The 15049-nt window shown below is 41.3% G+C and overlaps 1 protein-coding gene across 1 annotated transcript; it reads left to right on the top strand.

Annotated features, from left to right (window-relative positions):
- The first annotated feature begins 10634 nt into the window (after window positions 1-10634).
- On the top strand, window positions 10635-14324 carry LOC109220105. Its single transcript, XM_019384569.1, has 3 exons — window positions 10635-10940; window positions 11015-11083; window positions 11130-14324. Exons 1-3 carry the CDS (start codon window positions 10635-10637, stop codon window positions 14322-14324), a joined length of 3570 nt encoding a protein of 1189 aa, XP_019240114.1.
- The last annotated feature ends 725 nt before the right edge of the window (window positions 14325-15049 follow it).

The raw sequence follows: 15049 nt of genomic DNA, 5'->3' as shown, positions 1-15049 counted from the left end.
AACCCCCTAAAAACCCCCAAAAACCCCCTAAAAACCCCCAAAAACCCCCAAAAACCCCAAAAACCCCCTAAAACCCCAAAACCCCTAAAAACCCCTAAACCCCTAAAACCCTAAACCCCTAAACCCTAAACCCTAAACCCTAAACCCTAAACCCTAAACCCTAAACCCTAAACCCTAGACCCTAAACCCTAAACCCTAAACCCTAAACCCGATCCCCACCTCATTTGCCATTTTGCGCCGCAAAAAATCTATTTTCTCTCCGTACTGGCGATTTTTCGCTACAGTGACAGCGTCCAACGAGAATGGACGGATCTCCGCCGTCCACCGGTGAAATTCCACCGGACCTGTCCAAAAATGAGCGCCATAACAGTGCGCACAACCCCCCGCAATCAGATTTCCAAACACACATCCCAGCAGCTACGAATCTAGAGAGAGGTGAGGCGATCACTGTAGCTTTTAATCGCCTGGGAACTTCAAAAAAATCCCATTTCATTTCTGGGCCAAATATGGAAAATGTAAACCGTGGAGATTGGTCTCCACATCAAGGCGCATCTCTCATCCAAAATTCAGCCAATTCCACCGTGGGAATCATTGTCCCCGACCTTCTGCAAATCGCCAGCTTTAATGAACTCGCCGGCAATGGAGTTCCAGCTGGTCAAATGGAAAACCATTGGTACCAAAATGCCCCTTTTGCTATGGAGAAAGAATCTGAGACATCAATTTCACGTGGGTATCAACCTCCAGCTTCAATTTTGCAATCTATGATCGCTGATAGCGTGAGCACACCACCTGTTCGACAAAATGAGAAGTCAAATTTTGGACCAATTCAATCCCAACCAATGAATGGAAACCCTTCCTTGACCTCAAATGAACAGGTATGCAAAATTTCAGCCCAAGCTATTGACCCTAACGATCAATTCAATTTTGCAAAGAACACAATTCTTTACACCTCAGGTGATTTGGTCGAGCATGATGTTCCAGGGATAATCATGCCCCAAGACCAATGCCAAATGTTTCCTGTACCTCAGGAGATTGTGTCCAAATCATCAAACCCAATTTTACAATCCTCAATTTTGTCGAATATTCAAAAAACCAACCCAGTTCACTGTTCCTCTGAAAGTGTTCGACGAAATGTCAACCTCACACCTGAGCACATTTCCACCATTTCCTCAACTGGGAATCCATCAACCCAATCCAAGGAACAGATATGCTAAATCTCAGCTCAATCCAACTTACCAAATGCCCAATCCACTCAGGTTTATAATCCAGTCCTTCACAGTTTGGATGGGCAAGGGAATAGGTCGAACCAGCCATCCCATGACCAATGCCAATCACTCCCTAAGCTTCAGGAGACTGTTTTTCAATCATCAAAGATCAACATGCATGAGTCAACTCCCTCAGATACCCAAATACCTGACTCTGTAATTGTTCCCATGCCTGAAGCAAGGCATAATGCCAATGTCAACTCTGGGACTCAACTAAGGAACCAAACCTCCAATTTCCCTCTACAAATCACTCAGGAAACCAACTCCCATAAAAATCAGGAAGTACAAGTCCAAAGCTCTCAATTGACTCATCCAAATACTCCCCACATCCTCCCACAATCGAGTGATATTGTTGCTGGTGATCACACCCCTAAGCTACCTCAAACACAATCCCAAGTCAACCCCATTCCCAAAGTTAATGCACCCCAGAAGATTTCTTCAAACTTTGATAAGCCAAATAACCACAAAAAACTACAAAAAAACTCTACTTCCCCTGCAACTGAAACCAACCAGTCTGTCAAACAACCCCTCCCAACAACTATCCCTAACCCTCAAACTGGTCCCCTCCCTAATAAAAACAAATCAGTAACTAATTCACCCCCTCCACCTCCAATTGTCACACACTCATTTGTTACAAGGCTCAGAGCAAGACATGAGGCAGAAATTAAACCAATAGCCTTTACTCCTCCAAAAATCACCACCAAACAAGGGAAACCAGCAGTAGTATTCAAAAGAGATGATTACATGGTGAGGTTTGCAGATAGATGCAAATACACAGTTGTTGGCAAATTCTCCAACACCATGCCTAGAATGGAAATCATTAGGAAAAGTTTCATTGCTCAAACAGAGCTGAGAGGAGCAGTCAAAATAGTCCATTTTAATGCCAGGACTGTTTACATAGATCTTGAAAATGAATATGATCATACCACAGTTTGGGGCAAACAGCACATGTACATTCAAGGACAACTAATGAAACTGGAAGCCTGGACCCCCATTTTCAAGCCAAATGTAGATTCCCCCATTGTCCCAATATGGGTTGTCATACCAGAATTACCTTGGCACCTGTATTACATGGAAATCCTCACCCCCCTGCTATCCCCTATTGGTAAGGCATTATACTTGGACTTGGCATCTTTTCAGAAAACAAGGGGTAGTGTGGCCAAAGTTAAAATGCAGATAGACTTGACCAAAGAAAGACCTAATCATGTGTGGTTGGGTTATGATGAGCAACAAGATGAAAATGGATATGGTGAGTGGTTAGAAGTGCAGTATGAGAATGTACCTGCTTACTGCACCCATTGCAGACTCCTTGGCCATTCTGAGTATACATGTGAGATCAGGCAAAGAGAAGAGGAAAAGAAAAAGCAAAAAAAGGGAGATAATGCTAGCAATTCAAAACAGAATGGGCAAATCACCAATACTCCAGGAACTTCAAAGCAAGCACAAAAAGAAATACAACAATCAGCCAAACCCCAGGAATCAACATCAAAAGAAAACCAAATGAAAGGGGAACATCAAACTGTTGATGAACACCAAAAGGAAAAGACTGAGCAGCTGCAGGACAATTGGCAAACCCAAAAAAGGAAAAACTTCAAGGGAAATACAAATAACAACAAAAAACAACAGCAGGTGTATGTCCCAAGAGCAAACACAGGACTTCAAACTCAAACCACCACCAAAAAACTCCCTGAATCAGGTACTCAGTCTGAACCCCAAAAATCCCCCCCTGTCAATATTGACTCTGCAGCTCAGAACCCCTCTTTTCAATCCCCCTTCCCAGATTCTAATGTTGTTGAGGAAGTTCATGGAGGAAATGGGGAATGTCAGGAGAACTTAGCAGATAATAGAACAGGGGACCCAAAAGGGGTGGGTGTTCCTCATGTTTTGCATGAGTGTGCTTCTGCACAATTGGATGACCTTAAGAATGACCAAACAGCCCCTGCCACCACTAATTCAAATCCTGATCATCCACTGTCACCACATTCTGTTGAGGAAGATTCTGATGATTGTTCTATTCTGGCTCCTGAGGAAGCTATTGAAGCTCAAATGAGAACCTTGCTTAAAGGAAAAGCCCAAGTTGAGAATGATTTCCATATTCAGCCCCAGAAATCCAGAAATAAACCCAGCCAAAAGAAAAGAAAAGCCATGAGAAAACAAAATACAGGAATATCTATACAGGAACCCACTGACCCCCCTGATGTTGAACAATTCATGAGCCCTAAAATCCAAAAAAACTGGACCTCTGACAAATTTCAATCCCCTGCATCCCAGCCCATAGGAATATCCAACCCCTCTCTATCCCAACCCCTTCTCTCACACAAGAGTACCAATCCAGAAGACACTGATTCTGATATTCCATCAAAGGACAGTAACATCTCACCCAAAACACACAAATCTACTCCCCTCCTTATCAATTCACCCAACAAAACTCAACCTCTTCAATCTTTGGAAATAGTCTTGGAAGAATGCCCTCTCAACAGATATTCTCCACAAGAAGATGAGTACATGCCCATTCAATCTGAAGATGAAATCAATGAGGTTCAAGAGGAAGATAATAAGTTTACTGATGATGATACAGAATCTGAACACCATTGTGACCTCCTGATTGCTGCAATCAATGGAAATGCTGATCAAGACCTCAGACCATCAATAAGAACAATATCCAAAATGGGACCATCCCCAAGATTAACCAGAAGCAAAGCTGCTAGGAGTAGCAGTGTTCCACCAAAACACAACACAACCTCAACCCTCCAATGATTAGTACAATCATCTGGAATGCAAGAGGTATCAGGACCTCTGGAGCCATTGACAGACTCAAAATCCTGAAACAAATTCATCATCTTTCCTTCATAGCCATTCTTGAACCTTTCCTGGACTCCTCCCATCTAAACTACTTCAAAAATCAACTTTCCATGCACCAAGCAGCTTCAAATGTCAATAACAAAATCTGGGTGTTCTGGGACAAGGATTTCACAGCAAACATCCTTGATCATGATGAGCAGCAATTGTCAATCCAAATGAATCATACAGCCAGTGAGATCACCTTCAATGTCACAGTCACCTATGCCAAAAGCAAACCTAGTATGAGGAGGCCTCTGTGGGACATATTGAGACATAAATCTAATGACTACACCCTTCCCTGGTGTGTCATAGGGGATTTCAATGTTATTACTTCTGTGGAAGAAAAAATAGGTGGCCTTCCCTACCAGATGAACAAGAGCATGGATTTTCTGAGTATGATTGAGGATTGTGGATTGACTGACCTTGGTTATTATGGACCTAAATTCACTTGGTCCAATGGCAGAGGTCCAGGTTCCATAGTCTGGAAAAGGCTGGATAGAGGAATGGTCAATGATCAATGGCTTAATGCCTTTCCAACTACCATCATTTCTCATCTATCTGCAGCTGGTTCTGACCACAATCCTTTACTCCTTGAGATTCAAGCTAGGCCAGACAATGGCAAGAAATATTTCAGATTCCTTAATTGCTGGACTGACAATGAGAATTTCCTTCCTCTTGTGAGAGAAATCTGGGCCAAAAAAGTGCAGGGTAGACCTATGTGGATCTTCCACCAAAAACTCAAGTCTCTAAGCAATGCTTTAAGCAAATGGTCCAGGCAACAATATGGTGACATTTTTCAAAAAGCCAAGGAATTTGAACAACAGGTTAAAGATGCAGAGATGACTTGGGCCAATTCAAATAAAGAAGCTGATAGAACAATCCTTCATGAGATCAAAGCCAAATACATCAACTATCTTAAATTGGAGGAAAATATTCTGAGGCAAAAAACCCAGCTTCACTGGTTCAAGGAAGGTGATGCCAATTCAAAGTACTTTCATAGTTTAATCAGGGGCAGAAGAAGAAAATTGTACATTCACAAGATCAAAGATGAGAATGGGACTTGGATTCAGGGGGACTCTGCAATTGGTGCAGCTGCATGTGATTATTTTCAAGACCTTTTTACTGACCCTGGAAATTCCATTAGGGAGGACCTTCTTTCCTGCATCCCCACAGTTGTCAATTCTGAAGACAACTTCACCCTTACTTCTGATCCTTCTATGTCTGAACTCAAGGAAGTGGTCTTCTCTATGAACCCTAATAGTGCTGCAGGTCCTGATGGTATGAATGGTAAATTCTACCAGTCTTGTTGGGACATCATCAAAGAAGACTTACTCCTGGTTGTTCTGGATTTCTTTGGAGGGAGTTCAATGCCTAAATACATAACCAATGCTTGCATAGTTATGCTCCCTAAAGTTGAATTCCCTAACTCCTTGACAGATTTCAGACCAATTAGCCTAAGTAACTTCATCAATAAAATCATTTCCAAGATCCTCTGCTCTAGATTGGCCCCTATCCTTCCCAGAATTATCTCCCCCAACCAATCAGGCTTTGTCAAAGGAAGGAATATCTCTGAAAACATCATGTTAGCCCAGGAGATAGTTCAGGGGATCAAAAAGCCAAACCTTGGTTCAAATGTGGTCATTAAACTGGATATGGCCAAAGCATATGATAGAGTATCCTGGGCCTTTACATGTATTATGATGAGAAGGATGGGATTTGGTGAAAGATTCATTGATATGGTTTGGAGAACCCTATCCAACAATTGGTACTCTGTCATAGTTAATGGACTCAGATGTGGTTTCTTCCACTCAACTAGAGGGTTAAAACAGGGGGACCCCCTGGCCCCTTCTCTTTTCATCCTAGGAGCAGAACTCCTATCTAGGATGCTTAACAGCCTTACCAGTGATCAGTTCTTCAATGGTTTTCACATGGAAAAAAGAGGCCCTCAGATCAACCACTTGAGCTTTGCAGATGACATCATCATCTTCTCATCTGGTAGTAAAGCTTCTCTTCAGAGAGTAATGTGGATTCTCAACAGTTATGAAGCCACATCTGGACAGCAAATCAACAGACACAAAAGTCATTTCATGACTGCTTCATGTGCCAGACAAACTACTGTGAGAAGAATTCAAAAAGTAACTGGCTTCACCAAGAAAAATTCTCCCATCACCTACCTAGGATGCCCTCTGTATACTGGGAGGTTGAGAGTTTCCCACTTCAACAATCTCATTGCCAAAATAGTAGCAAGAATCAGAGGATGGCATGGCAAGATGCTATCATATGGAGGTAGAGCAACATTAATCAAATATGTCTTGCAATCCTTGCCAATCCATCTTCTCTCTGCTGTCTCACCTCCAAAAACTGTCATGAAACAAATTGAGAGACTAATGGCAAACTTCTTTTGGGGCATGGAGAAGGACAAATTCAAATATCACTGGGCTTCTTGGCAAAAAATGTCTTACCCTATGAATGAAGGTGGCCTTGGTTTCAAATCTATTGCTGATGTCTGCAAATCTATGGAGTACAAACAATGGTGGCATTTCAGAACCAATAATTCTTTGTGGAGCTCCTTCTTAAGAGCTAAATATTGTCAAAGATCCCATCCAATATCCAAAAAATGGGATACTGGACAATCTCAAGCATGGAAGAAGCTCATGTCAAACAAAAAAGAGGTAGAGAAGGTGATCATTTGGAGACTGCACTCAGGTTCATGTAGTTTTTGGTGGGATAATTGGCTAGGTGAGGGCCCTTTGGCTAACTATAGGACTGAAGGGGGCAAACCTGGGAGAATCTCTGTTTCCCAACTGTGGGAAGGGGACCAATGGAACTTACAGAAACTCAATGAAATTGCTCCTACTCACATGATCCCACTCATTCTCCAAACCACCATTCATTATAACCCTTGCATTCCTGATAAAGCCATCTGGTTACCAAATGTTAATGGGAATTTTACTTGTGCATCAGCTTGGGAATTACTGAGAAAAAAGAAGCAGCCAAACCTTTCCAATAAGATAATTTGGCACAAGAAAATCCCATTCAAATGGTCTTTCACTGTTTGGAGAGCCTTGAGAAACAAACTCCCCACTGATGACAGGGTCCTTTCTTTCAGTAATCCCACAGTTTCTAGATGTGTTTGTTGCTCCATGCATTCCAATGAAACTGTAGAACACATCTTCAGTCAGGGCAATTTTGCTAAAATAATCTGGAGCAAATTTGGGAATATGATTGGAATCCAAACTGTCAACATGCCCCTGAGAATGATTCTAATGAAATGGTGGATGCAACAAAGATGCAATGATGTCCAAAAATTGGTTCTTGAAACATTGCCTATCATTATCTGTTGGAATCTGTGGAAAAACAGATGCAGTGCCAAATATGGAGGCAAAAATACCTCACTAACCAGGGTCCTTTTTGCTATCAATTCTGACATAAACCTTCTTCTCAAAGCAAACTACCCTGCAATTCCTTGGCCTACCAACTGGAGCACCCTGTACCCTTTCATTGAAAACATCAAACACCAAATTTCATCCATTCAAGTTTCTTGGTGTAAACCTGAGGTTGGTTTTGTTAAAATAAACAGTGATGGGAGTGCTTTAACCAACCCAGGCAAAATAGGAGCAGGGGTCATAATTAGAGGGCATTCTGGGGAGTTTATTCATGCTATTTCTGCCCCCTTAGGTGAAGGAACAAACAACTCTGCTGAAACAGAAGCTGCAATCCTGGGAATTCAATGGTGCTTGAATAATGGTCTTAAACAAGTTCATCTTGAAGCTGATTCTGCCCTTCTCATACAATTGTTAAATACTCACTCTGATCCCCCTTGGTCCATAGCCATGTCAGTCCTCAAGCTAAATGTGCAGTCAATGTGAGGACTTTAAGTCCTCACATGTATATAGAGAAGCTAATGGTCCAGCTGACTCTTTGTCCAAACTCAGCCACAACCTCACTTTCCTAACACATTTCAATAACCCCTCAGCACTCCCTAACCACATAAGAGGACAGATTTATCTAGACTCCATGGGCATCCCTGCATTCAGACATAGAAAAACCAACAGACTCAGATGTCCAACTGTCCATACCACCCCTCCACCCCCATCCTTTACCAACTCCCATGGTTATGGCTGAAATCCCCATTCATGGAGCTCCACATCCCATCAGTCCACACTCAAATCACAACCACATGACAATGGAAAAGATCAGCAGAAACCTCCCTAGAAAAACCAAAACCAAAGGCAAAGATACCCCATTTTCTACTAACCTCCCTCTCTTTTTTGCAGGCTCTGTTCATTTCTCCGTGCTTTACCAATTGATGTGTCCTAGGAGAGTGATAGAAATTCTTATGCTATCATCCTTCATGAGAACACACAAGTTGCTATACATGGACTACTTTGACAAAAACCTATGCATATTCAAATTGACACCTCAGGAAAATAGCAGTCACAAAAAACTGGGCAGAAATGCCAACATTTTTACTGACTTTGTGCTCCTTTTTGCAGACTACCCACCTTCTCCCACCCACTCTTCAACCTCCTCCACAAATAAGGCATCAGCTGTAGCTGCACCCAATCAAATCAAACTAAAATTTCTCCCCTCTTTCCTCAGAAACATTAAACACACACAAGTCACAGAAAAATGCATAAAATCAGCAGTTACTGCTGGAAATACAGACTCTGCAGGAATACCCCTTTCAGTTCCTACAACAATTTTTCCAAACACAACCCTTCCATGAACCCTACTTCCAACCAAAGAACACACCATTTACACACACCCCTGAACTCCAAAAACTGTCAGCTACAAGAAACTCTGAATCTGCAGGAATTCCTCTGTCAATCATGTTTCTAATTCCACTCTCCACCAACCCATAAACCCATATACAATCCAAAGATCTATACCATTATTGCTACAGGCTTTCCCATTCCTGCAACCACCATGAACATTGCAGGATCTCCTGTACTGCAGTTTGGTTCTTTTCCTCACAATGAAACCATGAGCTCCTATAACAACTGAGTGCAGTCAACACAAGAATGCACTCAGTCTTTGTGTATAGGTTAGGGATCATAATTGCTCCCCTTCCCAGACTCTCCTCCAGAACACACAAGAACCTGGAGATTGAGCCCCCTTTTTCTAACCTGTTTGTTTCTTCTTGCAGGAACATGGAGCTCACTTGATCAATGATCAAGTCAGGAGTGTAATTAGCATTTCAAATTGCTCATCTGAAACTATCATCTTTGAGCCAAGTCTCTCCATCCATTTTCTTACACACACATGAGCCAATACAGATGCTCAGTCAAGAGAAAATGCTGCTTCACAGTACAGCAATTGCAAAATAGCTAACAACAAACTTTTGACCAGAATCCTTGGAGGCCAACCTAAATTACTGCAATGTGTAGGTCAACAACAGCAATCCAAGAAGTCCCTTTTTGAGCTCTTTCCACAGCTTTCTTCATATATCTGAATGCAGTCACACGACTGCATCAGTTATGACCAGGGATCATCAATGCTCCTCTCTCCCCAGTCTATTCAGTCCAACACAAAGAACCTGAAGAATTGAGCCCCATTACCTCTATCCTCTTTGTAATTTGCATGGCTCAAGGAGATGGATTGGTCACTTGGTATGCCTTCAGATCATGGATTAACATCACAGATGTTCATTCTACTGAGTACACCAAGTAACAAAAATTCTCCCTTCAGCACCAGGTTACTAAACACAAGTGGACAACCTCTACTGCCAGCACCACTGCCAATTCCAACTGCCAAAGCACAGCTGCCAAGAACTATGCCAGAGTGCAGAGGCAGTTGCAGAATAAGAAGCAGATCTTACTACACGCAGTTCAGATCACCATGGGACAAATGCAGCTTCAAGAATAGCTGGTTGTTTCACCCTTTTCTGTCAGGAGCTGCACACACAACAACATCCAAAGCAGCCTTGTCTAACAAGCCTCCCCTTTTTGCTTTTTCTTAACAATTTCAAAGACAGCAAAGAAATTGCTTCTTCACAGTTGTGTGACTTAAAACTTAAGATAGGACTTTCGTGTTCCTTTCACACGCTGTATTTTGTTGTAAAAGGAGAATATACCTCCCAGCCTTTGCAGTAATGCTAGGCCTTGGTATGCACATAGTATAGTAAAACCTAGGATCCCAATATCGCATATATTATTCTAGGCTCATTTCCTTTGAATTCTGTACCCCTACTGTCTATCATTATGGATAGACAATTGGTACACCAATATACGGTCTCACATTGTCATAGATCTCAGGTGTCCATTTGGTTGTCGTGCGTGGCAAACCAAAAGCACCATCTCTTTTCTAGCGGAGGTAAGGTCCATGCCCCCCTCCAGCTTTTGTTGTAAACATCTTTTATATATATATATGAAAATCAACCCTACGGTCAGTACGAGAGGATATAAACTAATGGGATTCTCTTATGCAATGGCTACTGATATGACTTCTCCTTGGCTTGTGGAGGGGATTTTCAATGTTATTATGGGATGAGGAGGAAAAAGTTTTGGTGGGCTCCTGTTCATTTAAATGAGATTGATGATTTTAGGCATTGCATTAAACACTTGCAACTCACAGATCTGGGTTTCCAAGGGGAGTATTTACACATGGTGGAATGGAAGATCAGAAGAGGATTGTATTTTTGAAAGACTTGATAGATGCTTGGGTAATTTAGAGCTGCAGCAAACTTTTCCAGGACTTGAGATTACACATTTATCAAAAATTGGATCAGATCACTGCCCACTGTATCTGAAATGTGACATTGAAGCTGCTCCAATTAGGAAGCCCTTTAGATTCCTCAACTTCTGGACTAAGCATGACACTTTCAAAGATGTGGTGAGAGAAAATTGAATGCAGATTTTGCTGCAAATCCTTTCATACTGTTCAATTATAAGTTGAAAAAATTGAAGAAAGCACTTTCCAGTTGGAGCAGAGCAACATATGGAGATATCTTTCAGAAAATTGCCAGTTTAGAAGAGGTTGTTTTTAGTACATGAGAGGCAGTTTGAGGCATTTCCTACTCAGATGAATAGAGAAAGGTTGCACAAAGTTAAGGCAGAAATGATTAAGTATCTTGCTGTGGAAGAAGAATTTTGGAAGCAGAAAGCAGGCATGTTATGGTTTAAAGATGGGGATAGAAACACAAAGTTCTTTCATGCTCAAGTGAGGGGTAGAAGAAAGAAATTACAGCTGAGAAGGATACAGAATAACATGGGCATCTGGATAGAGGAGGAGGAGCAAATTGCAGAAGAAGCAGTCAGCTTTTACAAGGACCAATTCACAGAATCAGTAGTACCTTCAACCTTTCACATCATTGATCATGTTCCAACTTTGGTGGAGGAAGAGCAAAATGCAAGATTAACTGAGTTACCAACAAAAGAGGAAGTCAGAAAGGCAGTATATGGATTGAATGGGGATTCAGCAGGAGGACCTGATGGCTTTACTGGGGCTTTTTATCACACATGTTGGGATATTGTTGGAGAGGATATTTATGCAATGGTGCTGCAATTTTTCTGTGGCCAACAGCTACCAAAGTGTGTGACACATACTAACCTAGTTCTCCTACCAAAGAAAAAAGAGGTGACTACTTTTTCAGATTTGAGACCAATTAGCCTTAGTAACTTCATTAATAAAATATTTTCAGGGGTCATTCATGACAGACTGGTAGAGCTACTGCCTAATTTAATTTCTGAGGAGCAGGCTGGCTTTGTAAAAGGCAGGAGTATTGTAGAGAATATATTGCTTACCCAGGAGATCATTACTGATATTAGATTAAGAACTAAGGCTGGTCCTAATGTGGTAATGAAACTGGACATGACCAAGGCATATGATAGGTTGTCTTGGCTTTTCTTAACAAAAGTGTTGAGAAAGCTAGGCTTCTGTGAGAGGTTCATTGGCATGATTTTTGATTTGGTAGGGAATAACTGGTACTCAGTACTTATAAATGGTCAATCAAGAGGTTTTTTCAAATCAACTAGGGGTGTGAAGCAAGGGGATCCATTGTCTCCAACACTTTTTATCCTAGCTGCTGAGGCTCTTTCTAGGGGATTGAATTCACTACATCAAAATCTCTATTTCTGTGGCTTTGGACTGCCAAAGTGGAGTCCAAAAATAAATCACCTTGCTTATGCAGATGATACCATCATTTTTTCCTCTTCAGATGCCACATCACTGAGGCTGATTATGGAGATATTATATCTCTATGAAGCTGCTTCTGGTCAGTTGGTGAATAAGAACAAGTCTGCTATCTATATGCATCACCTTACAGATCCAGAAGTAGTAAGGAAAGTTGAGAGGATTACTGGTATTGGAAGTAAGGATTTTCCATTTACTTATCTAGGATGCCCTATATTTTATGCAAGAAGGAGGTTTGATTATTACCAGCCAATGATCACAAAGGTTCTTGACAGATTACAGTCATGGAAAGGAAAATTGCTTTCTATAGGAGGCAGGGCAGTCCTAATTTCTAGTATACTGCAGAGTTTACCAATTCATCTGTTATCTGCTGTAAACCCCCCAAACTATGTTATTAATAAACTGCATAAATTGTTTGCTCAGTTTTTCTGGAGTAGCTCAGTTGGGGGAAATAGCAGACATTGGGCTTCATGGAACACTCTTTGTATGCCTTATGATGAAGGGGGAATTGGCTTCAGATCCCTACATGATGTTTCCAAGGCACTGTTCTGTAAGCTTTGGTGGAATTTCAGAACTAAACCTAGTCTGTGGAGCTCTTTCATGAGTCAGAAATACTGCAAAAAACTAAATGCAGTAGTAGTACCTTGGAGGGAAGGCTCACATGTGTGGAGGAAAATGTTGGAGTGCAGGGATCTTATTGAACATCAGATAATATGGAAATTGAGGATGGGTTCTTCTTTGTTTTGGTATGATAACTGGACTGGACTAGGGGCCCTTTATTTTCTTGTTCCACAAGACTTTGGTATAGATGAGGGAATACAGAATGTGTATGAACTTGTGGAGAATGGAGCTTGGAATGTTGATAGAGTAATGGAGTTATTACCAGAAGACTTAGCATCACACATTATTGAGAAGATCAGCCCCCCACTGGTAGAAAATGACATAGACAGACCATTTTGGATGCTGGAACCCAGGGGTAATTTTTCTGTCAAAACAGCCTGGGAATACTTGAGAAGGAGAGAACACCCTAAAAGAGCTTATAAGATGATTTGGGTAAGAGGGCTTCCTTTTAAGATTTCCTTTTTCATGTGGAAGGTGTGGAAAGCTAAATTACCCTTAGATGACTTTATGAGAAGGCTGGGGTACTTCATGCCATCTAAGTGTTGGTGTTGTGCTGCACCTAAGGAGGAATCATTAGTGCATTTGTTCTACACATCAAAATCTGCTGAGACAGTATGGAGATATTTCCTACCAAGAGCTGGAATATCAGTACAAGGTTTAACTCTACACCAAGCCATTACAAGATGCTGGACTGTACCTGTGGTGTCTAGATTAAAACCAGTCATGCAGGCTTTACCTTCTTGCATAGTTTGGGAGCTATGGAAGAGAAGAAATAGTCTAAAACATGGAGAAGGTGTATCAGTCAGCAGAGTAATCTATCAAGTGTCAACACATCTCCAGCACCTGGTGCAGATGAGGAAACCTAACATACAAGTACCTCACAGATGGTCTAACTTGCTGACCATGATGGAAAACTATACTCCAAGGCTTAAATATGAGAAAGTACTATGGGAGTTTCCTATGGAGGGTTGGATAAAAGTCAACACAGATGGGGCATCAAGAGGGAATCCTGGAAGAAGTTCTATTGGTTTTTGTCTAAGGGATGCATCAGGTGATGTGAAATATGCATTGGGAAGGGAGATTACTGAAGGATCCAACAATGAAGCAGAAGCTGTAGCAATCTTAGAGGCATTGAGAATATGCAGGACTCTTAATTATTCTCACATATGGCTGCAGACAGATTCTATGCTCATGAAGAATACTATTGAGGGAACATGGAAACCACCTTGGTGTATTGTGGAATATGTAGAAGAGATTATGAAGCTTAAGGAGGGGTGCAGGATGAAACTGTCACATATTTTCAGAGAAGGCAACAAGTTGGCAGACCATTTGGCAAATTTTGCACTTGATTATGGCATGATTGAGGGCTATGACTTCTGGGATCTAGATGTACAGGGGAGGAGAATAGTGAATGAGGATAAGATGCAATGTCCATATATCAGAGTGAAAGTAGCAGGGAATTAAGAGGAGAGAAAGAGATGCAGGAGGGTCAAGGAGCTAATATAGGGAATCATCATACTCAAATCTGCATAGAGGAGAGTATGGTGATGCAGATCTTTTCTAACATTGTTTTCTTTTTTGCAGGTAGGAGCTTAGTATCTATGTTCTGTCAGGTATTTCATCTCTATAGGGTGGTATTAGTGCTTTGCACTCATTCCCTAGGAGATGAAGACAGGGCAAGCATAGATACTTATAGTTGGAGGATTCTAAAATCAGAAAAAAGGCTCAGAATGCTTAAGAGAATTGGGCATGCAAAGAGACTAGTTTTTCATTGGAAACTAGGGAGTCAGGCAGGAAGCTTTAACAGGATACAAGACTTACAACACAGAATTAGTTATTCTGCTGCTTTATTGAATTTGTTATTATTCTATAGTATAATGGAGGATCAATTGGTGGTATCAATGCTAGTCATTCATTCCAATGGTCTTAAATTATATCTAGAATATAGCACAAGTACAGTTTTGAATTCAAATACATCACAACAACAAAAGCAGAGGAAAATCAACAAATGTTATGCAGATATAAATACATACATCATGCTGATAGGAATACAACTATACATGTGGTGTGACACACTTGTAATCTGGGGTTTAAGGAGGCTTCAGGTGGTGGTATCAGTACTAAGTGCTCAATCCACCGGGGTTAACTTAAACCTAGAATACAATGTGGTTACAAACACATGTTCAACA

Source organism: Nicotiana attenuata, unplaced genomic scaffold (assembly GCF_001879085.1).
Source record: "Nicotiana attenuata strain UT unplaced genomic scaffold, NIATTr2, whole genome shotgun sequence".
NCBI classification, from domain to species: domain Eukaryota; kingdom Viridiplantae; phylum Streptophyta; class Magnoliopsida; order Solanales; family Solanaceae; genus Nicotiana; species Nicotiana attenuata.
The sequence above is the reverse complement of the archived record's forward strand: the minus strand, read 5'-3'. Positions and strand labels throughout refer to the sequence as shown.